The sequence below is a fragment of the Phyllobates terribilis genome, unplaced genomic scaffold, assembly GCF_046119375.1.
Source record: "Phyllobates terribilis strain yellow unplaced genomic scaffold, ASM4611937v1 Scaffold_5__5_contigs__length_657084704, whole genome shotgun sequence".
NCBI lineage: Eukaryota > Metazoa > Chordata > Amphibia > Anura > Dendrobatidae > Phyllobates > Phyllobates terribilis.
The window spans coordinates 232965541-232991362 of record NW_027362765.1 but is presented as its reverse complement, the minus strand read 5'-3'; the positions used below and the strand labels follow the sequence as shown (position 1 = coordinate 232991362).

The window sequence follows — 25822 nt, the reverse complement described above, 5'->3', positions numbered from 1 at the left end:
GGAGGTGAAATATCACATCTCTGCTGCTTACTGGTTTGCTCCCTCACTCCTTGTTTCTTGAGCAATAGAACAGTTGCAGAGTTGTGTATGTGAAGACAGTGGGTAGTTACAGCTGGCCTTGTACTAGAGAAGCATGTGGAGAACTAAGAGCATCTGCGAGAGGAGGAAGGAATCCTAGGAACTGTAGCCCTTTCCATGGTAATCATGCCCACAATAAACCCTGCCTGAATCGAAAAAACATTAGACGTCGTCAATAGAATAATTAAAAAAAAAATTGAAGAAAATTTCAAAGCTTTGGTGAGCATCAGACAAGTAGGTACTTTTTTGGTATTTTTTTCCCCAGAAAACCCCTTTAAAATCTTGTAATAGCATTTTGAACACCACATCCAAAGGGTGTAATAAAATTAGGTTTATTGCATTTTGTGCTGACAGTCTCAAAACAAATTAAATCTGCACATTAAAGCTGTATGAGTAAGTAAGATAGCATTCAATCACAAAGAGAACCACACTAAATAACTACACAAAACATGAAACTATTCCTGTAAGATACATAACGAAAGCAGCCAGTCTATAGCAGTGATTCATTTGGTTTGGAACAGAAATATCTGTACACTGATATTTATTTTTTTAACCTATATCCATAATAATAATAAACATACAAAATTAAAGCATTTTTTATTTACTAGCCAACTAGGGAAACGGCACATGTCAAGTAACTGGGAGTCACATAAAACATAGAGTGCAGTTGAGGGTTTCTTTTAAGATCACATTGGTGGTCGAACTTTCCAAAACACCGTTATATATGTCTAAGTATGAATATATATATTTATGTATATTGCACAGGTAGCACAAAGTGAGTTAAATTAAAAGGAGAATTTAAGCTGTTGGAGCATTTTACTAAAGTCTTGGTTTTTTAGTGCAACTTGTTTTGAAATTGCTAAGCTGCCACATTAGCACTGAACTTTATTACCTCCCACCCAAAATACTTATCAGAACATGCCAGTTAGCCTCATAGTATTGGAAGGTTTTAGAGAATACCCAACTTCTCATCCACGTGTCATCCTGTAAAGAAAAAGCAATTTGCTTACTCAAGTATTACTTGCTGAGGCATTACTAGATCTCCTGACTTTTTCTTTTCTTTTTTTTCCTCCTTTCGTTAATAGAACGATTACCAAAATATTTTTATTTTCTCAAAGGTCCCTGATATGTCTGCATAGAAGCAAGAATGTGCACGTTCCAACTCTGAGATCTACAAATGAACACTAAGTATTAGCAGGTTTAGTAAATCCTGGCCTCTTCGTAAATTGCTCCTTTTATACAAAACCCTAGCGAAGCTTTTTCATTGGCAATGAAGCATGGTTCTGGGTTTTGTTTTTTTTTCTCTAGTGCAGATTTAAAATTGGCTTTTTTTTTTTTTACTTAATGCAATTTTTGGGGCAGTGGGGAGTAAATCAAGTCTAAATGTAGATTTTGGTTCTATATAAATAAAGGTGAGTCGTATAAATTTTAACTTTTAAATATAATTTTGTTCAAATCCCTCATTTGGCAAACCAATTTTGTTCTGCTTTTGTTTATCTTGCAAGAATACGTAGACTGAAATAATTGTATCTGAAGATATCGATGACCTCCTTTTAATAAAATCTAGAATGTATACATTAGATAAATGCATTCTATGGATGCCATACTGTGGCATTTGTCACCTATAGGGACCCAGTGTAGAAAAATGTTTTGTTTATATTGACCAAACTTGGGGCAAAAGAACGTTTTTTTGCCTCCATCGGGCTAATGTAACCTTTTGGACAGGTTTAGTCTGGATGCTAGGAGCTTTCTTGCCATAAATATACATCACAGACCTAAAGTTAACATTGCCTTAATTCAATCTGTAAAAGTAATATTCTGATGGCATTTAGCACTGGGATTCAAACAAAAATACTTGCTTTCCTTGTATCAGAATAGAGAGATTCAAAATGGCGGGGAATTGGTATTTCACAACACTTTTTGTACAAGGATTAGGCCTCATTTACATAGAACCAGAAGTTCAATATAGGAGAGAAATATACATTTTCTCAACTTTGTTACAATGTTACATGATCTGTTAATCTGGAGCACAAGAAAGCCAGTTTTTCACTCTTAGAGGCACTTTAAGGAACAAATAGTAAAACTCATGGACCACTTATGTACAAATGTGAAAACAGACAATTTACCCTGTGGCTGCTGCAAAAGATGCATTGCACAGAAAAGCTTGGACCTTGCGAAGTTCTAATAACGGTCATGTTAATATTTTCTCAAATAGCCTGACTTAAACAAAATTTGCATTGCATTCACCATTGCTGTAATGCACAGCTGCTGCTTTTCTCATTGTACACAAGGTAATGGAGAATTGCTAGAGAATGGATGCAACTGCAAAGCCCAAATTATAAAAGTAGTTCGAGCCTGTAATTGAAATGGAGGGATGACGAGGGGCACCATGTGTTATACACAGTAAAAAACTTCATGTTTGATTTTCCTCTAGATACTGACTTCATGCTGCAGTCTTTGTTTGAGACCATTTTACTACTGTATTTGGCAAGTTTTTACTGACTTGAGGACAAATGGAATACATTTATTGCAAACACTACAATTTCATTTCATACATGAAAGCACCAGAATAAGCTAAAAATAAACACCAAAAGCAAATAAGTCGTATATAGTTATTCCAATATTTTAAATATTTTTTTTTTACAAGATACCTCAGTGATGAGGAACTTGAGCTATAACAGTTATAAAAATATTGAATGAATGTGCTACAGCTGCGAAATTAATAAAACTTTGCAGTACATGCTTACTCTACCTTTAAATTCACTTTTTGTTTTAAACAGTAGAACTCTGCATTCTGAATAAATCTCTTTATATATTTATATAGTTAAAAAATATATATGTACACTGGCGAGTGCTTTTTAACACCTACGCCACATACAGCTTAAAGTCACAGCACTATTAACAATGGCACTGTAAAACGTTTAAACAACTAAAATGAGTGGGGTGTGAGTTTCTCTTTATAATAGTTATATACTGTGAATGCGGAATTAACTGCACTTACTACAATGAAGTGGGGGCCAGTCAAAAGGGACAAATGTGCAAATGAAAATTTTCAAGCTCAACAAAAGTTTCAACCTTATCCTATTTATTACAGTTCTGGAAGATCGATTTGTGGAGAGTATGGTTGCTCTTTTTATATTATTTTTGTTTTTTGTGTTTTTTTTTTTTTTTGTTTTTTTTTTGTTTTTTTTTTTAGTTTTGTTAATAAAATATGATGTTTCGAAAGTGCATAAACATTACCGGCCTTGTATCATTTTTTCGGCTAACCATATCAACTATAGTTTTGACTAGTTTTTAAATTTGTATTGTCACTTTATGTGGGAGCCACTTCATTGCAGTGAAGGAGGACAAAAGAAGCAAGCAGAAAAATCACAGCTTAAAGACTGATGAGTGGGATAGTGTGAAATGAACTTTACATAAGCAATCTATCCTAGGCCATGCAATTTGAGACTGCAAAAGCAAGTCACAGTCTCCAAAAGGTCCCCTGATTTCCCTGCTAAAAGTCTGAATCTACACAAACTGTTGCCCGTGCGCTTTGTATCAAATTTGTAATCCCTGTGCACCATCCTTCTGGCACAGATCCTCAGAGGCAATACTACAGAGCAAAGGGTAGAGGAAAAGTAAAAGGCAGAAATTTTTTTTTTTTTTTTTTTTTTTGCATCAGATTATTATTGCAACATGCTCCTCGGCATCAGACAATATAAAAGCCCTTGCTTGATTTCCTGCACAGCTGAGTGGTCCTCTTAATGTATTGTTTGGCCTCTTCTGCGACTTTGGCTTTGTTCTTCCTGATCTGGGGCATGTGCAGTCTGAATAAGACAATGTAAGTTGTCAGTCAATTATGTCTGCTGTTACCCCAAATCCTGACAGCTCAAATTGTTGAAGCCGAGGAGGAAATAGCGGCTGTCAAGAATAGGGCGTGGAGGGAGGAACATTTGGAACGGTAAAGCATGCTGGTGAATACTCCCTCTTTCCCTTTTCTTGTCACACCAATGCTTTATCTAATGACTGGTCTTTATATCCAATAGGTGTAGATGAACATTATCTTCTGATTTCTGCCTGTATAACCCATGTGTTCTCCAAGTCGGTGTCAGGGAGAAATTAGTGTAACAGTGGATCACAGGATGCACAGAGGGGGCAGTATTTATAGCATCTTAAGCAGTGCGGCTCAGTTTAAGAAACATATATAGACTTATGTAAGGGTTTAGAAACAAACTTCATCAGTAGCACTCTGAAGAAGATATGAGGAACAGTTGCACTTGTGCTGGAATGGAAGATCTGGTGCTGCAGTTCACATGTAAGGGCATTAAAGGGAAATGGTGGAAGCAAGTGAAGTTTGTGAGCACTGACCATATGCCTCATCCCAACTCTCCTGATCTCTAATACTTTTGCAATGTGGAGAGAGGTTTGAAGGCTCCTGCTAAGTGCAGCAAAAACTTCATCCAGGTTCTGGTATTCAAGAATAGATGGTAATGACCTCACGTCCTCCACCGCGAACCAACATAACCCGGTCCAGATGTTCTGTGAGCACTTCTAAAAACTCCATATCTGGTGTCAGAAGTTGAGGAAAATTAGAAACTTGGGAGTTGATCATTTAAAATATGATTGTACCAGCCATATGAATCTAAAAATGATGCACAGTAATGTTCAAAATAATAGCAGTCCAATATGACTAATCACTGTTTTGGTATAAAATATATTACCACATGCCAAACAATTTACCAGTTGGTGCAATAGATTCTAAGAAAACCATCAGACTCCGCATTGACGATCCACATGTTTTTGAGTTGGTGCAAAAGATTCTAAGAAAACCATCAGACTCCGCATTCACGATCCGCATGTTTTTGAGTCTGTGTATTTGAATAATTAATTAAAAGGGAGTGTGTTCAAAATAATAGCAGTGTGGAGTACAATTAGTGAGGTCAACCATTCTATGAAGAAACAGGTGTGAATCAGGTCGCCCTTATTAAAGGGTGAAGCCAGCACATGTTGTATATGCATTTCTACTTGAAAGCCTGAGAAATATGGGTCGTTCGAGACATTGTTCAGAAGAATGGCGTACTTTGATTAAAAAGTTGATTGGAGAGGGTAAAACTTATAAAAAAGTGCAGACAATGATAGGCTGTTCAGCTAAAATGATCTCCATTGCTTTAAAATGGAAAGCAAAACCAGAGAGACGTGGAAGAAAACGGAAGACTACCATTTGAATGTCCTGATGAATAGCCAAAATGGCAAAGGCTCAGCCAGTGATCAGCTCCAGGATGATCAAAGACAGTCTCAAGTTACCTGTGAGTACTGTGACAGTTGGAAGACGCCTGTGTGAAGCTAATCTCCTTAGCAAGAAGTCCCCGCAAAGTCCCACAAAAAAATGACGTACTGAATTGGATACAATTTGCCAAAGAACACATCAACTGGCCTAAAGAGAAATGAAGAAACATTTTGTGGACTGATGAAACTAAAATTGTTCTTTTTGGGTCCAAGGGCCGCAGACAGTTCGTCAGATGACCGGCAAACTCTGCATTCAAGCTATAGTACTCTCTGAAGACAGTTAAGCATGGTAGTGCAAGCATCATGATTTGGGAATGTTTCTCTTACTATGGAGCTGGACCGATTTTTACCGCATACCAGGGATCATGTACCAATTTGCATATATTAAAATACTTGAAGAGGTCATGTTGCCTTACGTTGAAGAGGATATGCCCTTGAAATGGGTGTTTCAACAAGACAATGACCCTAAACACCAGTAAACGAGCAAAATCTTGGTTCCAGTCCAAAAAATTGAGGTTATGGTGTGGCCAGCCTAATCCCCGGACCTTAATCCAATAGAACACTTGTGGGGTGACATCAAAAATGACGTTTCTGAGGCAAAGCCAACAAATGCTAAAAAATTGTAGGATGTAGTCAAAGTATCCTGGGCTAGAATAACAGTTGACAGGTGCCAGAAGTTGGTTGACTCTATGCAACATAGATGTGAAGCAGTTCTAAAAAACTGTGGGTATACAGTTAAATATTAGTTTAGTGATTCACAGGAATTCTAAATCCTCAAAAAAAAAAAAGTACATATTGTGAGTTTGCAAAGACATGCAGACGCTGCTATTTTTTAGAACATCCCAATGTTCATTTTTTTGTTATTTTCTGTAAAGCAGTTAAAATTCTATACATTTCTCCATGTTTTGAATTAGAAAACAATGTGCATATTTTTCCAATGCATGGAAATAAAAACTAGTATAACGATTTTGTGCTTAACTCATGTTTTATAACACACTGCTATTATTTTGAACACTACTGTATATAGAAAATTACAATGCAGTGCTCATTTACAGAACACATACCATATAGCACTAGATAGCCACTATAGTACAAAAAACTATTTTAAAATGTACAAGACCAGGAAAACTTCACATTTTGAGTTGGTTATAAACAACTTGGATACAGAAACTGACTCTGTCCTAGGTTTCATTATGTTAAGATTATATTTTTACCGCAAAAAGACTACCATTATAAATGTTCGAAGATGATTATTATATTCTGCGTTTTGTAGAAAAGGATACAGTTTTCATCGCCTTTCCTATTACGAGGTGGACCAGGCATATTAAGTAGAACAAGTTTTGCATCATGAGATTTCTTGACTATAACCTCATTGAGTTTCACAGCTGTATGCATCCTGCGAACATTTGATTGGTTCCTGGGTAAAAAGAAATTGGATAAGAAACTTTGTACATGCTGACTAGTTTACTAGAATATTAGATCTTCCAGTGCTGTTAAACAAAAAGACTTACAAGTTCTCCCATTCTCTGATTGCAAGAAAATAAGAAACAAAGCTGAATTAGTGTTACATGAAGAGAAAATTATGCATAATATTTATATTTCTACTTTATGTCAGTGGATTGAGTTCAATAAAAAGATTGTAAACGACTAGTGATGCAACACATTTACATGATCATTTGATAGACCACTAGACACCACAAAACTCAACATTCACAGCACTCAAGTGACAAGTCTAGGAGATGCCTACTTGACATAACTGTTCATATGTACAACTGTGACATTACCAGATCAGTTCTCACTGAATCTGAGGCTGCTATTGCAACACTTGTTTTTGGAATTGACAGAATTCAACCTTTCTGGGTAGCATAGCCAGCTATGATAAAGTGGAGATCTGTCTTCCCAAGCTTTTCTTTTTTTTTCTTACCATGAATGATAAATAGCGGGCATCTTGCCATCCTTAATGGGGGGAAAAAAATCCTATAAAAAGGACTAAATCGATGCCCTACCCTGTTTTTCCCCTTGATGCTATAGGCCACTATTTCAGCTTCATGGTCATCTCCCAGCACTGTCTCTTGGGTGCCATCTCAAGAGCCATTCCTTCCGGATCAGACTGGAGCTTTGCTCTCTTTCATTTTGGCGGCCCACGTGGCCGTATCCAAGGCCTTGGATGGCTCTCCAGGCCTGCAATTCTTGTGGCAGTAATGCAGTTTCAAAGTCTTCAGCTACCTGTACAACCATCCACAATCATAAAATGTGAGTACCAGATACCCACTCATGTTCCAGCTATTGGGACCTGCTACCCTAACCTCCTTTTTACTAATGGTGCCACCTGTTTACTGTTGTCTCCACTGGTACTCTGGTTTAAACTGGAGTAGCCCTCCACATAACTTGCCCTCATATTTTCATTATTATTAACCTCATCACAATGGCACCAGCACAATGCAGTTTTTACACCATACAGTGCCTTGTGAAAGTATTTGGCCCCCTTGAACTTTTCTACCTTTTGCCACATTTCTGGCTTCAAACATAAAGATATGAAACACTTGAAACAGAACCCTGAGACTATCACAGAGCAGGTGCATTTATACGGAGACTTGATTACACACAGGTGGATTCTATTTATCATTACCAGTCATTTAGGACAACATTAGATCATTCAGAGATCCTCACTGAACTTCTGGAGTGAGTTTACTGCACTGAAAGTAAAGGGGCCGAATAATATTGCACGCCCCACTTTTCAGTTTTTCATTTTTTATAAAAGTTTAAAATATCCAATAAATTTCGTTCCACTTCATGATTGTGTCCCGCTTGTTGTTGATTCTTCCCAAAAAAATTAGAATTTTATATCTTTGTTTGAAGCCAGAAATGTGGCAAAAGGTAGAAAAGTTCAAGGGGGCCAAATACTTTCACAAGGCACTGTATCTTTATGATCCTTCTCCCAACTCGTCTTTTTGGAAATGAACAGCAGAACCTTAACCTTGCGTTTATAGATAGTATGTTGGCTCAGTAGTTAATAACATTGTCATGTAGTTCATAGCACCTGACCAATGACAGTATCTGCATTGAGTTTTTTTGCTTGGGTACTCAGCTCCATTGGAGACAGTGAGTAATGACAATGTGAAGTGCTGCAGCATATATTGGGACGTTACAGTCAGGGTCCAGAAATATTTGGACAGTGATTGAATCTTTATGATTTTGGCTCTGCATGACACTTTTTTTTATTTAAAATTAAACAACTGAGATGCAACTGAAGTGTTGACTTTCAGGTTTAAACGGGTTGAACAAAAATATACTGTGAAATGTTTATGAATTACAACCATTTTCTATTCAAATTGCCTCTTCAGAGAAAAAGAGGACTTGTACTCTATAGCGCCACCTATTGGAAGCAGCAATCCTACAAGTCACAATCAACCCTTTAATGAGTCGTGCAATATGACTTAGGATAAAAGCCAAATCAGAATCTCAATTTACAGACACGGTGTTTCGGGCTGTTGGCCTTTGTCAGTGCATAGTATGAGAATTGATTTGGCTAGATGAGAGGCTCTGGAATAGGTCTAAGGGGTAACGTTTCTCCTTGTGGAGAGTGATATCCAGCTCTGGCATGTTGAGGTAAGGAGGCTTATTCGCCGTGCTATGCTCCTCTGGGAAATTTAATATGCAATTTAATATTGACTCTTCAGAGAAAAAGAGGACTTGAACACTCTAGCGCCACCTGCATCCAATAGGTGGCGCTATAGAGTTCAAGTCCTCTTTTTCTCTGAAGAGGCAATTTGCATATTACATTTCCCAGAGGAGCATTGCACGGCGAATAAGCCTCCTTACCTCAACATGCCAGAGCTGGTATGTCACTCTCCTCAAGGAGAAACTTTAACCATTTTCTACAAAGCCTTATTTCTGGGGCTCAAAAGTAATTGGACAAATTAACTTTACTATAAATAAAATGTTAATTTTTAATACTTTGTAGAAAATCCTTTGCAGACAATGACTGCCTGAATTCTGGAAACCATGGACATCACCAAATGCTGTGTTTACTCCTTTGTGATTCTTTGCTGGGGCTTTACTGCAGCTGACTTCAGTTGCTGCTTGTTTGTTGGTGTTTCTACCTTAAAGAGGTTATCCACTACTTTGACATTGATGGCCTATCGTGAGGATAGGTCATCAATGTCTGATCGGCCGCTATCGGTGGCGGTGGCGGATGTCGGCCAGAAGTACGTACTTGTTGAGCTAGCCCTCTACTTGTAGTGGCCGGGGCTTGTTGCTGCACATTCGCCTCCTATTCAAAGCAATAGGATGCGGATGTGTAGTACCCTGCGGAGGCCACTACAAGTAGATGGCCAGCTCTGCAAGTGAATGCTTGCGGCTGCTTCCATCGATAACATCTGATTGGCAAGGGTGCCTGGTTTCAGACCCCGGCCGATCAGACATCTATGACCTATCCTAAGGATAGGATAGGCCATCAATGTAAAAGTAGTGGATAACCTCTTAAAGTTTTGTCTTCAGAATGTGAAATGCATGTTTGATGGGGTTGAGAGCTGGTGATTGACTCGGCTATTGCAGAATATTCCAGTTCTTTGCCTTAAACTCCTGGGTTGCTTTCGCAGTAGGTTTTGGATCATTGTCCATCTGTACTGTGAAGCACCGTCCAATCAACCTTGCTGCATTAGAATTTATCCGTCTACTTCAGTCACATCATCCATAAACACTAGAGATCCAGTGCCATTGGAAGCCATGCATGCCTATGCCACCACACTGCCTCCACCATGTTTTACAGAGGATGTGGTGTAATTTGGATCATGAGCCGTTCCAAGCCTTCTTTATATTTCCCATCATTCTGGTACTGGTTGATCTTAATTTCATCTGCCTATGAATGCTTTTCTAGAACTTGGCTTACTTCTTTAGTTGTGTTTTAGTTAGCAAAGTCTGATCTGGCCTTTTTTATTTTTTTAAGGCCGATTAATGGTTTGCACTTTGTGGGGAACCCTCTGTATTTGCTCTCATGAAGTCTTCTCTTTATGGTAGATTTAGATACTGAAACACCTACTTCCTGGAGAATTTTCTTCACTTGAGTAGATGTTGTAAAGGTTTTTTTTTCACCATGAAAAAAATTCTGTGATTATCCACCACTGTTGTCTTCCGTGGACACCCAGGCCCTTTTGAGTTCCCAAGCTCACCAGTGCATTTCTTTTTTTCAGATTGTACCAAACTTTTGATTTGGCCATTAACATTTCTGCTATCTCTCTGATGATTTTTTTTTCAGCCTAATGATAGTCTGTTTTTCTTTGATTAAGAGCTCCTTTGACCGCATGTTGTGGGTTTACAACAACAGCTTCCAAATGCAAATGTCACACCAGGAATCCGCTCCAGACCTTTTACTTACTTAATTGATGATGGATTAATGAGGGGATAGCCCATGCAGCCCATTAAAGGGCTTTTGAGATAATTGTCTGATTACTTTTGCACCTTTTATAAAGAGGCAGCTACATATTAAAGAGCAGTAATTCCTAAATGCTTACTCCAATTAGGATAAAATACCCTCCAAATTAAAAACTGAGAATCTGCACTTCAAGCCCATATTGATCATATAAGTATCTTGAATATGTATTTTGTAATCAGCTAAAATGCCAAAATTTTTGCCACTGTCAAAATATTTCTGGACCTAACTATATAAGCAAGAACAAAAAATGCCTTAAAAAAACACTACTTTTGGCTTCTCTTCCCCTTTCCTGTTTGACAACAGATTGGGCATGCTAACTGACCTCTGTTTCAAGGTACAAATACCAATCAAGCAGATATAACTCGTTTTGCTAAACAAATAGAGAGGAAAATAAAGTAATTGCCACTGAACTTTCCTCGCTCTTTAGCATTGTAAACTACCTAGACAAACTTGTTAAGCCATTGCAGCAAGAAGCCTCTGTAGAGCTGCATTTCAGCCAATGAATTCTCCAATAACGTGGATGATATTGCAAACAGAATTAGGCAGAACAAAATATTTAAGTGGGTGGTTTGAATCAGTCGACACTCCTACATTGATCCTTACACTGACCACCATCATTTATTAGTCTAATGGGTCATTCTACAACACTCATATTGCGCTGTGCTCTCCTAGTCCAGATTAAAAAAAAAAAAAAAAAGTATAAGATGTAATTTGCTTAATTTTTATGCTACCGGGTTACATTCTACAAAAAGCTTGCTAGTAGTCAATCATCTCCCACAACAGATCCCTACGTCTTGACACTCATTGACCTAATGGCCTACCCTCAATTCACTTCTGGACATACTCAAAAACTGAGGTACCTTATACTACTGAGGCTTCCCCTGAGCTCTGGTGTCCAGCCATGGGGAACACACCTTCATACTTGATCTAGCCATCCTGGTGTTTGTTCCTACCTTTTGGAACTGAACAACCATGGTTTAGTTATTCTTAACACACTGTACTGACCCTGCATTAAGGCTGTCTTGCAAAGGCCAAGGCAGAGGGCTTTTTGTCTACAAGAAAACATTTTGGCATAATTCTTAAGACTACCTACACTGCTTAATACAGAAGAACTCACTTGTTTGTTCCAAGAGCAGATGGCTCCTATGCATCTGTTACCTGCCTTCTTAGTTATCGGAACGATCATGTGCATTCAAGATGCCCTGTTGTCCCTTGCTTGTATTGTTCTAGGCTATAGCATTACTACTTCTGCTCTCTTTTCTTAGGCTGCCTTTTGGGGTTTTTTTTCCTCTGGTTCCCTACCTGTATTTTTCCTCACCATGTAGGCCTTGGAATCTATCTCTGTCTTATCTATCCAGATAGGTCCCATACTGCTCATTATCCCTACATATGGATGAATTCACTAACGTCTCCTACAGTGTGAAAGAACTATACACTCCAGAGAAGCTGGTGCAAATCTTAAACCAACTGGTGGCTCTAACACATCTCAGACAGATTATGGCTGTCGTCACTCCACAATGGCTTTTCCTGGGTGCTGTCCAATTCCATAGGTGTCATTGTCTGGTCAGACTGTTGTTTTTTTTGCACCGAGGCTCTGCTTTCTCAATAAATATTGGAGATTCAGCAAAGCATGGCTACATGCCACTGTCTGCGTCTCTGACATATCATGAAACATTTTGCTACTGATCACACTTAAGATCCTACTTTTCTCCCCTAATGCAGTGGAAAAAACAAAATGTTAATTTCTGGTGATCCGTTATGGCATGACTCACAAGACAGACTCTTTTAAAAATGAGCTCTCTAAACTAGCTCACAAACATGCACTTCCTGTCCTAGCTCTAAAGGTTCTGCTATTGGACTATGCCCACAACCACACATCTCAGGTTTGTTGTAGTAAATTATATGAATATGGCGATAAAAGTAGACACATGTTGACCTTTGCCCCTGGAAACTATATTGCTCATTACTGTATTATTTGTATTGACTCTCCTTTTGATACTGATGTCCTCACAACTCTTTCCCAATCACTGTATAGTGCCCAAGCCTTTAATTACCGGTGTACTTAACCTCCAAGGAGACAGCAAGCAAAAAGAAGAGCCTTGGGCCAGATAGCTATATTGCTAATATCTGTAACATGTTGGCAGACTGTTTGACACCCTTTCTCTTTCTAGAGTTCAATTTAGCTTCTCCAGATTCACCATTATTTTTAATTCCTAATTTGCCACGAATTCCTCATTCTCCATTGACTATCCTCCCTAAGCCAGGCAAATGTATACAATTTGTGACCAAATTGTATAGAAGATCTGTTTCTTGCACATTTACTAGAACGGTTACAGATCATACTTGTAGAAACAAAATTCTTCACACCAACCTAATACACACATTAGCGCTACCCATAGAATTTTAAAGGTAATATGTCTTCAGAAAATTACTTAATGTTAGGCCACGCTCAGTATTTGGTCAGTATTTTAGATCAGCATTTGTAAGCCAAAATCAGGAGTAGAACAATCAGAGGAAAAGTATAATAGAAACAGAATTTTTTTTCTATTTAAACAATAGGTAATTTTCTGATGACATTCCCTCTAAAAAGGACCTGTCACTTTCTGGAAAAAAAATTGTAAAAAAAATACCTTGTAAAAATCCCTGACTTCTGATTCCCCCTCCCAGACACTGACAATCACAGCTTGGCAGTTGATCAACACTTGTAAAAGGTGCCAGTCAAACAAGAATGTGTAGTTCATCAAGCTGGCAGGGTGCACTAAACGTTGATAATACTAAACAACTCCCCTAATGGATGATAGGTGTGTGTGAGTGATTATTCATCAGTATTCTGCACCCATGCTACTTAAACCTTTTATCATGGGACCTACTTCATCCTGCTGTACATTAATATTGTCACCGGATAGTGGTAAGTATGGCTGTTATTTTCTTTGATGTTTTTAAATGTGTACTTAAATCTGCAAAACTGTTGGCCAACAGATCGGATCCACATTTACCTGCTTTAACCAATCTTGATTGAGTATGCAGGCCCAAAAGAACACAATGAAGACTTTGGCTATCATTCATTAAATACAAAAATATTTGCCATATGATTGTATCATTGGCTGCTGAGGAGGAGTTTAGCATAATTGCCTGGCTAGCTCTTCAGATCTTCCAACATATTAGACTAGGTTCCTTCACAGCAAAATCTTGTCTCCCAACCAATCCCTCTTTATATAGCTGATAATCAACTGTTCCTTATCTCCACACATGAACACCACACTACCCATAAAACTAATATGTCTTCAAGTTTTTGCTATCTAATCTGAGAGCAGCATGATGTAGAGATAGGAACTTGATTCCAACGATGTGTCACTTACTGGGCTGCTTGCTCTAGTTTTAATAAATGTTCTGTTTTATCAGCAAGAGATTATAACTAGAGGACTAGTACGCCTATTGCCATGTAGTCCTCCATGTTCATGAGCTCTGTATAAGCCCTCAACCCATAAGCACACTGATAGCATCAGTGTGAGTGGGGTTATACAGAGCTTAGCATTCAGAGAATTGGTAGATCTGCAGCAGATAAAAGTTGATTTATCAAAATGGCTGCAAGCAGCCCAGTAAGTGATACATCTCTGGAATAGGGGTCTCTGCCTTTACATTATTCTACTCTCAAATGGGGCAGCAAAAATCTGGTGATGGACTCCATTTAAGATTTACCCACGGTATACTCTTTGATACATCCATGTCCAGGATGGCCCTTAACCTCTTTTTTCCAACCCCTGATGATGTTGACCTCATTACATCTTTTCCTATTATATGGCGTTATCACAATCCTAGTAAAAATTTCCAGGCACAAGAGTAAAATAAATAACTTTCTACCCTTATAAACTAGATGTTGAGGTCTAGAACCTTACATTCTCCTGGTTTAGATTGACATGCATTTTCAAAATGACATTGTTCCCTAAGCTATTAGATCTAATGCAGGCCATCTCTGCTTTCCTTCTTTATTCGGGATTTGCATTCAGCATTGTATTGGATTCTTTGGTATTTAATTCTACTGTGGATCCTTAATACAATCGGCCCTGGACCTACAATGGTAATGGTGTGGGCCTGCCGGATAGTAGTATCTATTGACCTACTGACCCCCACGCTCGTGTCCTCAACCTTCATGGACATCACACAAGTTCGAGTCTGTTTTGCCTTTATGCCTTTTTTACTCTCCCATGAACCTGGACCACATCTAATAATAGAGGGAACTTGTACAGACAATAAAGATATTACAGAATAACACACAATTCAACAAATATCAAAAGGAGTGAGGGCCCTGCTTGCAAGATTACAATCTATGAAGAAATAGGGGAGACACGGAAGGTAAATAGTAAAGAGTGCTTGTATTGTATGGTCCAGCCATAATATACGAAATAGGGTATGCACATAACACTGCATGAACCGGTCACCAGCCAGTATGTGTACAAGTACAGACACAGAGGGCTAGTAAGTGCATGGAGGGTGTGTGAACAGATGCTACTTGGGTCCTGATTTTGAAGAAAATTTTGTATGGGCAAAACTGGGATAGTTAGATAAGTGAGGTGAAGCGAAAGGCCAGTCTAAAGAAATTCTTAGGCCACGCTTAAAACTGGGGGTATTGGGAATTAATCGAATTGTCCTGTGTAGTGCATTCCCAAGAATTGGCGCAGAACCAGAGAAGGCTTGGAGACGGAAGTGGGAGGTTCAGATTATTGAGGATGTTTGTCTTAGGTCATTAGCAGAACGAAGGGCACAGATAGGGTGGACTGAGACGAGGGAGAAGTTGTAGATTGGTGCTGAAACAAGCGCTTTGTGGGTGAGAGTGATAAGTTTACATTGAACTCTATCGGATGGGCAACCACTGCAAGACTGGCACAGTGTAGAGGCATCGGTGTAGCAGTTGGAAAGGAATATGATCCTGGCTGCTGCATTCAGGAAGGATGAGGGGGGAGAGTTTAGTAAGAGGGAGACCGATTAGTAGAGAGTTGTAATATTCCAGGCGAGAATGAATAGGAGCAAAAGTAAGAGCTTTTTGCAGAGTCAAAAGTAAGAAAAGGTTAAATTCTAGAGATGTTTTTTGAGGTGTAGGTGACATGAATGAGTTATCGCATGTAGGGGATGAATGAAAAATCTGAATCAAATCTGACACCAAGATAGCGGGCATGTTGCTGGGGTAATGGTAGAACCACACACGGAAAGGGCAATACTGAGCATAAAAGCATAGGAAGGTTAGTGGAGGAAGAAAACAAGGAGTTCAGTTTTTTGACAAATTCAGTTTTAGAAAGAGGACATAATGTTAGAGACAGCGGAAAGGCATTTACTGGTATTTTGTAGTAATGCAGGGGTGATGTCAGGAGATGATGTGTATCATTGGGTGTCATCAGCATAGAGATGGTATTAAAAACCAAATCTACTGATGATTTGTCCAATACGGGCAGTATGTTAGGAGAAGAGCAGGGAGCCTTGGACTGATCCTTGAGGAACCCCAACAGTAAGGGGATCCTGCAAAAGATACCGTGAAGGATTGGTCAGAGAAATAGGAGAACCAGAAGAGAGCAGTATCTTTGAGGACGATAGTGCAGAGCATAGTAAGGAGAAGCTGGTGATCCACAGTGTCGAATTCTGTAGAGAGATCCAGGAGAATCAGCAGGGAGTAGTGACTATTAGATTTAGCTGTTAGTAGCTCATTAGAGCCTTCAGTAAGAGCAGTTTCAGTAGAGTGTAAGGAGCGGAAACCAGATTGTAAAGGGTCAAGAAGAGAGTTATCTAAGAGATAGCGGATTAGACGGGAGTGGACTAAGCATTCTAGTCGTTTATAGATGGAGGGAAGATTAGAGACAGGTCTGTAGTTAAAAGTGCAGTTCTGGTCGAGGGATGTTTTTTTTAAGTAATGGATGTATGCTGGCGTGTTTAAATGAGGAAGGAAAGATACCAGATGAGAGAGAGGTTAGGTGAGTGGTGACAGCCGGGGGAAATGGACTGAAGGAGATGTGGGGGAATAGGGTCACTGGTGCAGGTAGTAGGGTGAGAAGATGCAAGGAGCTTGTTAATTTTTTCTGTGACCAGTTGAAAGACAAAGTGAGCTAGATGCAGTGTGGGGGGGGGGGTGGCGTACAATAATATGGTATCAGGAGAAAATTTTCGGTTGGATATGGTCACATTTCTCTTTGAAATTATTGACCAGATCGTCAGCGCTGAGGTCGGTGGTGGGGTTCTGCACTTTTGGATTGAGAAGAGAATGAGGAGTGTCAAATAGTCGTTTAGGATTGTTGCATAGTGCGGCGTTGACATAGAATTCTTTGGAGGGGTGAAGGGCATAGTTGTATGTTTTAAGCATAAACTTATAATGGATGAAATTTTTGGCCAGATTGGATTTTCTCCACAGACATTCGGAACACTTTTGGAGAAATCGTGTTTGCAGCTTGTGCCAGGGTTGTCGCCGTCTGTGCCGTGTTGTTCTGAATGTAGGAGGTGCAGCTGTATCCAGAGCACTTTGCAATGTTTCATTATAATGTTTCAATGCAGAGTCTGGACATGAGAGGGAGGAGATTGGGGCTAATGATGACTGCAAAATCTTCATAAGTTTCTGGGTATTAATGGCACGTATATTCCTATATAAGAGTGGTAAGTGGCAGTGTCCTGAGCGGGGTGACAGTTCGTGACAGCATGAAAGAAGGTTGTGGTCAAAGAGCAGGAGAGGGGAGTTAGTAAAATCATACATTAAGTAGAGCCAGGAGAAGACCAGGTCCAGAGCATTCCTGTCTTCATGCATTATTATAGTTAGTAAGCTGTAAAAGGCTGAGAGGAAGTTGGCATTAAAAGGAGAGTGGCAGATGGGGAGAGGGAAATCACCATGATGAGAGTAGGGATGTCACAGGATAGAAAGTGTGGAAGCCAGGTGGCAAAGTGACTCAGGAAATGATGGGAGAGGCCCAGAGGGCAATACTCATCCACCTCTTGCAGGGAGAAGGGCCAGTAGAGTCTGACAGTGGGACCTCAAAAAAAGGGAAGATAATTGAGGGTTCTGGGGGGATAACCTTAAAAGTACATTTTGTTGAAAGGAGCAGAACAACACCTCCACCCGGTCTGTTGTCAGGTCTGGCCGTATGTGAAAAATATAGGCCACCATACAAGAGAGCAGCAGCGGTGTGTGGTGTCCGACTGCTGGATCCAGGTTTCAGTAAGAGCCAGAAGGTTAAGGAAATTTGAAAGGAAAAAGTCACGGATGTAGGAGAGTTTGTTACACGCTGACCGTGAGTTCCACCAGAGGACACAGTTAAAAGAGACAGTAAGCATGCAAGGAACATTAATGTAATTTGCAGGGTTTCTGCGTGTAGCAGGGTAGGAGTTAAACTTACTATTACAAGAAGGGCCTGAGTTAGGAGAGATATCTCCTGTGACTAGGAGAAGGAGAACAGAGCGAGTGAGCAGATCGTTAAGTGATTTGTGAGAGCGTCTCGTGTTGTATGGTGGGAGTGAATGGATCTGTGCTGTTTAATATTGTGTAAAGAGCATGAGAGCTTTACATAGGAGAGGAAAAAGAAGCTGATATGGATGGAGTGCACAGAGTGTGTGAAAGGGTGGTAGTTGAGAGTGATTGCAGCAGCTAGAACATAAATGATACAAATAAGTGAATACATTTTGCAATGCAGATGACCTGGAAACAAGTTTCTTTGAATGTCTTGTATAGCTTGCCTGGCTCCTGCCCTATCCAACTGCTATGTTTAACTGCCCTGACACTTTGAAAAATATGACACTTAGATAAAATCTGCACAAATGCCTTCCCCTTAGCTCTGTCAAAATATGTAAGAAGGTTTGTTCTTAGATCTATCACTATTTTAACGCGTTAACAATCAATCAACCAATTTAAGATAGTGGGAGCCAATAAAATGCAGAGACAAACAGGCAAATTTGCAGCTCAACATGGATCATAAACTGTAAAAGTAAGTGAGATGACCTTACAGCATCAGGAAACAAACTCAGGCAGATGAATGAAATATATATACTATTGAATTATATAATGATAATCTGCAATTGAGCCCCTATATACACTTAATAACACCCACTATAATCTTTCTGGCGTTATGTCCTTCTGAGGGTGAAAGTTCCTCATAAATCTAACAGGCGTACTAGCCTCAGTCACAGATAACATTTTCTTTCCTGCCGATTGTGCATGTCACTCTATTTTAATGAGGGTCCTTCCGCAACCCCTGTATTTTTTCTATGTAATCTCTGACTCAACCCTGCTAACACTCTCCTCAATTTTCCCAGACCACACAATGTCCACTTATCTTATTTTTTTTACTATAATCAACTTTTTTTTTTTTTTACACACCGGTGCCTCTATACTTCCTCAACTTCATATACTTTTTTTGAAATTTATAAATTACTCCTTTCCCAATGTTTGCAACAACTCTGTACCATGAATTTTGGGGACAGGAACTAGACAGTCAATTTACAGAGGCGAAGTGAACCTGATGTTTTTACCTCTCGCATAAGGCAATACTCGCTGTACTAGCTAATGAGTTCTCTAGGTGGTATCCTGTGTCATGAGACTTTTTGTCTCTCCATAATTCCTAACCTTCTGTCCCTGATAGTATAAGGTGATCTGGAAAACTGCGTTATGAATTATATAGTTCATGGTGGAGCTGCCCAGCCTTGCAATGGTTTTGTAGAGTTGTCAGGCAAAGCCCTAAGCTTTTGCCTGGCCAACCTCAAGTCAGCAATTGCTTGCAGACTTTACATTGGAGGTCCTGCTGCAACCAAGAGGATTCATTTCCCAAGTAGGCCTCTTGCCAATTCTATCTAGTCTTATTCTGCTGTTAGGTTACAACCCCCCCCCCCCTCTGTCTCTTCCTCATACGTATCTACAAACATAGAAAGTAGGTGAGGCCACAGGTGTAATACAGTATATTCAACTGCTAAATATTTGTAATCTGTAACTACAGAAACATTGAAGTCTTTGTAAGAGTTGTAGCACGGAAGAATGTGTACTAATCTATTTATCCCTCCTGAAGACCTTCATCTTTTTCACATATATAATATCTACTTACGGTTTCATGTTGAAAAAGTCTCTTATTCCTTCTGGAGTGCTAGGACTTTTGCTTTTATTTTTGTCTGCTGTAAACTTATCCTTTGTCCAGGTAAGGTGCACCTTTTCTTGAGTAGTGTCTGGTTCCTCTGGCGGAGATTGCGGTGTACTTGTTGCATTTTCATCATGAATTAGTTTTTCCTGAACGTAAATTAAATGAATACTCAGGTAACCATTTAAAAATGGGCCATTAACAGTGTCTAGATAATTAATTGCAATTTTACCTCCTCCTCAAGCTTTTCTTCACAATCTCCTACTTGCTCTTCTGGAACACTTAGATGTAGTCGCGAATTTGTTGGGTTTTTGCGTCTTATTGATCCACGTGATTCATCTGTAATGCTCTGAATCTACATAGAAAGGAAGGTAGATTAGTGTAGACCAATTCTGACATTTAATCTATTTTTACAAGTTTTGAAAAACATGGTTGCTTCATTTAAAAAAAAAAGTTTTAAAAGCATGAAGTACATGATTTGCCTTTTGGACTGAGATTATGACTTTGTCTGTATATTCCAAGATTGCATGCAATTTAGATTTTTATAAAGAAAACATATTGAATATTTACCTCCCTTTCCCGCTCTGTTTTTGTCAAATGCATTTGCTTCAAAATTTGAGATCGCTGTTCCATCACTAGAGTCTTTTCATATGTGTATGCTGAAATATCACTGTCATGCTACAATACAATATAATAATGTTAAAAATGGATTAATGTCAAAAATATTCAAACAACGTTTACTGTTTAATACTCCTTTAAAAAAAGCACCTGTAATCACCAGTCGTTTTGGAGATTATATTGTTGAGAAAATAGAGAACTATATTGGGATCTGTCCATCTGTACATTGTCTATATAGTAAGTGTAAAATCTAAGAGGATTACATTTTCATTTATATTTATGTTAATTTATATTTTTGTTTTACACAAGAAGTCAGTTAAAATTTTAAGAAAACAGCCTTATTATCTTCAGTGTCCTGACTTACGGTGGCTATTCACATTAGATTAAGGTCATCCAAATAGGTTGAAGATGTTAATGTCCTCAATGAAATAATCATGGAAGTTTATAGTGAAGTTGGGTTAAATAGCTGTCCGCAGGAGCAAAATTCTTACATATCTGGTCAGCTTTAGTGAGCCCTATGTAGTTCTACAATATTTGAGCATCAGAATGGTTTCTAAACATTTGCAAAATATAAACATTAATAATTTTGCAACTTAAGTTGTTAATCCCTTCACGACATTTGACTTAAATTTACGTCATGGTCAGGAAGGGGTTCCCGCAAAATGATGTAAATTTACATCATGGCAATCATGCGGGTACAGGACCTGTGCCAGCACGATTGCTGCCGGGAGCTCGGCATAACTTATAGCCGAGCTTCGGCTATGTCATGTGTATCGTATATGGATACGATAATTTGTTCTAGTGCTCCTTCCCTCCCGAGTACTGTATAGCCACATATGGGGTGTTGCTAAATTCAACAGAAATTGACAAATTTTGGTGCCATTTTTACCCATTTCCCCTTGTGAAAATGTAAAATTTGGGGCTAAAACAAAATTATTGTGGTAAAAATGTAATTATTTTTTTCTTCACTGCCCAAAGGTATGAAATTCTATGACAAACTCGTGGTGTCAATATGATTGCTGCACCCTTATATGAATTCATTGAGAGGTGTAGTATGTAAAATGGGGTCACTTATGGGGGGGTTTCTTCTGTTCTGGCACTTCAGGGGCTCTTCCGGTGGGCAAACCATAACCACAAAATCTGCACTATAATATAGCACTCCTTCCCTTCTGACCTTTGCATTGTGCTTAAAAAGTATTTCCCAATTACATGTAAGGTATTGGCTGGCCCACTCAGGGAAAATTGCACAACAAACTATGAGAGCCATTTTTTCCTATTAACCCTTATAAAAATTAAAAACTTGGAGCTAAAACTACATTTTAGCTGTAAAAATGTAATTAGTCTTTCTTAACTGCCCAATGGTATAAAATTCTGTGAGGCATATGTGGTGTCAACATGCTCACTGCACCCCTAGATGAATACATTGGGGGTGTAGTTTGTAAAATGGGGTCACTTATGGGGGTTCTGTTGTTCTGGCATCTCAGAGGCTCTGCGAATGTGACATGGAACACTCAAACCATTCCAGCAAAATCTGAATTTCAATATGGCACTTCTTCCCATCTGAGCTTTGCACTGTGAATTAAAAGTAGTTTTTGACCACATATGGGGTATTGGTGTACTCAGGAGTAATTGTGCAACAAATTGTACTGTTCATTTTCTCTTGTTATCCCTTTTGAAAATTAAAAACTTAGGGCCAAAGCAACATTTTAGTGGAAAAAATTGTAATTTTCATTTACTTAGTTTGATGTTTTACAATTCTGTGAATCACCTGAAGGTTAAAAATGCTCAATATACCCCTAGATGAATTTCTCAAGAGGTGTAGTTTCCAAAATGCTGTCACTTGTGGGAGTTTCTGCTGTTTTGGCTTGTCAGGGGCTCTTTATATATGACATGTCATCTGCAATCTATTTCAGCCAAAATTGAGCGCCAGAATTCAGTTGGCACGCCTTCCCTTCCAAGCCCTGCCGTGTGCCCAAACAGTAGTTTTCCACCATATAAGGAGTATCGGCTTATTCAGGAGGAATTGCACAACAAATTGTATAGTCTATTTTCTTCTGTTACCCTTCTGAAAATGAAAAATTGTTTGTGGGAAAAAATGTATTCTTTCATTTTGATGGCTCAATGTTATAAAATTCTGTGAAGCACCTATGGGTTCAAGGTGGTTACCACTCCTCTAGATAAGTTCCGTGTGGGGTGTAGTTTCCAATATGGGGTCACATGTGGGGGTTTTCCATTGTTTAGGCACTTCAGGAGCTCTGCAAACACAATATGGCATCCACTATCTGTTCCAGACAATTTTGCACACCACAAGTCATATGGTGCTCCTTTCCTTCCGAGCCCTGCCGTGCCCCCAAACAGTTGTTTTCTATCACATATGCAGTATCTGTGTGCTCAAGAGAAATTGCACAACAAATTGTATGGTCCATTTTCTCCTGTTACCCTTGTGAAAATGCAAAATTTGAAGCTAAATTGACATTTTTGTTGGAAAAAGTACAATTTTCATTTTTTCCTTCCACATTGCTTTAATTCCTATGAAGCACCTGAAGGGTTAATAAATTTATTGAAATGTGAGTTTGAGCACTTTTAGGGGTGCAGTTTTTAGAATGGTGTCACTTTTTGGTATTTTCTGTCATATAGGCCCCTCAAAGTCAATTCAAATGTGATGTGGTCCCTGCAAAAATTGGCTTTGTCCATTTTGTTGGAGACTTGAGAAATTGCTGGTCAAATTTTAATTCCTCTAACTTCCAAACAAACAAAATATGTTTAAAAATGATGCTGATGTAAAGTAAACATGTGATAAATGTTATTTATTAAGTATTTTGTGTGATAGAACTTTCTGGTTTAAGGGCATAAAGAATAAAAGTTTGAAAATTGCAAAATTTTCATTATTTTTGCCAAAATGTTAATATTTTCACAAATAAACTCAAAAAATATCAGCCTAGGTTTACCACTAACAAAGTACAATGTGTCGCGAAAAAACTGTCTCAGAATCACTGGGATACATTGAAGCTTTCCAGAGTTATTACCTCATAAAGTGACACTGGTCAGAATTGTAAACTTTGGTCTGGTCAGGAAGGGTGGGGAGTGAATGGGTTAAAGAGGATTTATTATAGAATCAAACTTACAAGTTTCCTATGCCTAATTCTACAATTATACTTATTTAGAATGTAAGTCATGATAACCTACCATTTCTACTACTTCAACTTCTGCATTAATTCTTAGGTGGTATAAGAAAGTGGTTAAATCCTTTTTCATCTGGATACTGTTGTCATCCATTTGCGCCACTGTGAAAATCCGCATTGTACATCTCTTCCAAACCTTTGTAGACAAAGATGCATGGCAATTATATGTTTGATATTATTTAAAAGCTATCTTAGTTACATTTATATTTACTGATCTGTGAGATTTTTTCATGTAACGAGTCTAAACAATTATTTACATATTATCTGAACTGAATATGAACGAGTGCAAAGCTCTCTACTTTGAGTTTATTATTGATGCAACTGAAAAGCCCTATTTTCAGTATCCATATCTTCAAAGTTCTTATGAAATATTATTTTTTAAATAAAAGAAATGTCATTTGTAGAGTTAACTCTTAATCCTGTTGAATAAAGCATATAAATTGTTATTATTGCACTGATATTAAAGATCTATTATATATTAAAAATGCCTAAAATAAAATGGTTATTTAATGTCTTGATATTTGATGTGTCTGCAAAATAGAAACTTAAGTCTTGTAGGTGCAACTATCTGCTACGGTCTTGGGAGAAAAGAGAAAACTGGATCTAATTCTGGATCAGAAATAGAATTACAGTAGTAGGACCATATACTTAATCACAGGAGAGGATGTATTCATCTTTGGTAGTTGGCAGGAAACACATCCTCAGTTACCAGGTTCAAATAAATATCATGCATCACAAATCTGAGTCATTTGCAATAGACAACTGTATCATATTTCCTTACAAGCTCAGTTGGCAAAGAAGAAATAAATATTTGAAGCTGGAAAACAAAAAAGTTGAACTGGACAAACTAATCAGAGTCACGGAGTCAGATCAGTGGCAAGCGTGATCCAACAGACCAAAACAGATAAATCCTCAAATAAACATCTCTAGTTCTAATATGCCTGAGTAAGAAGAGGACATGTTCTTTTTGGCTTGTTTGTTTTTTTCTCTTTCCTTCGAAAAGTAATTTCAAAATTGTTACAGGAAGCACTGCCTAAAGTATCCCTACCTCCTTCTTACTGAATTTCCCTAAGGAGAGGGTTTATATTCCAGTAAAAAGTGTTCTTAAAATTAGCTCTAATGCATTAAAACAAGCCTTAGTTCTGTTTTTATATTACATATCATAATATTGTATCCTAAAACTCAAAAACCTCAATTTGTTTTGAAACCAAAATTTATTTTTTTTGTGATTTGTAAATTAGCATGTCTTGATTGCATTATCTTCGCAATTGTTTTACAAACCGATGTAATCAGTGTATTTCTCCCCCTTCTTAATTCATGGTAAGAAACTGTTGCTTACAGTCACATAGTAATTTCAATGTGGGAAGATTCATTCAAACTATCAGAAAAAGATGTTTTGCTTGTTGCAACCAATTCAATTGCTACTTTCAGTAATGTTTGAAGGTTCTTTGTAAACCTGTCACTTATGGCTAATTATGCAATTACCTTTGATTACAGCACAAATGTAAGATGAATGTTTTGTCTAAAAATAACATGCCAATACATGGCTTGATTAAAGAGTAATATAATAAAAACACATGGGTTTTTACAATGAATCCCAAAACTTTTAAATATGCGTATAGTATAAATGTTCCCAATTGATTACCTTGTGGTGACGCAGAAGGAATGGCAAGAGCATCAGCATACCACCATCATGGACAACCCACCAAACATCAATATTTCCTTCAGAAAATCTTTCCTGGTTTCCAGGGAACATTGCCACATTTTTGGTGGCAATTAAAGCCAAATGAGCAGCAGTAGTTTCCCTGACAAGTTCTGCAATAATAGAAAATGAAACAGCATAACGGGTATTTAACATTTAGAGATTAAGTAAATATACACCAATTTGTAACTAGAATATAGTGAATATATTTAAAACAAGAGATAATACCAATGAAATCTCTCCATGTCTGGTGGTCCTCCTTCTGTTTCCAATTACGTGGCCATCCAACAAGGACAGTGTTATGCTGCAGCCCTCCAAGGCCACTGGACTGAATTAAATGAGAAATTCCATCTCGAATATTGGAAGAAATTACTACCTGGCAGAAGCCTTTCACCTTTTCAGCTTCCATAAGCCTGTGTATAGACTGAAATAAAATTGAAAAGATATG

At 38.3% G+C, this 25822-nt stretch overlaps 1 protein-coding gene across 1 annotated transcript in view; it reads right to left on the bottom strand.

Annotated features, from left to right (window-relative positions):
* Positions 1–394: 394 nt before the first annotated feature.
* SLC12A5 (solute carrier family 12 member 5) overlaps positions 395–25822 on the bottom strand; it is a 111407-nt gene continuing 85979 nt past the window's right edge. The window contains exons 18-26 of the mRNA XM_073683911.1: positions 25603–25798; positions 25318–25487; positions 23677–23808; positions 20443–20550; positions 20105–20227; positions 19843–20021; positions 6858–6872; positions 6630–6763; positions 395–4626 (exon numbers count right to left, since the gene is read on the bottom strand). Coding sequence (XP_073540012.1) covers positions 4535–4626; positions 6630–6763; positions 6858–6872; positions 19843–20021; positions 20105–20227; positions 20443–20550; positions 23677–23808; positions 25318–25487; positions 25603–25798 — 1149 coding nt within the window. The 3' untranslated portion in view covers positions 395–4534. The remainder of the gene's footprint in view (positions 4627–6629; positions 6764–6857; positions 6873–19842; positions 20022–20104; positions 20228–20442; positions 20551–23676; positions 23809–25317; positions 25488–25602; positions 25799–25822) is intronic.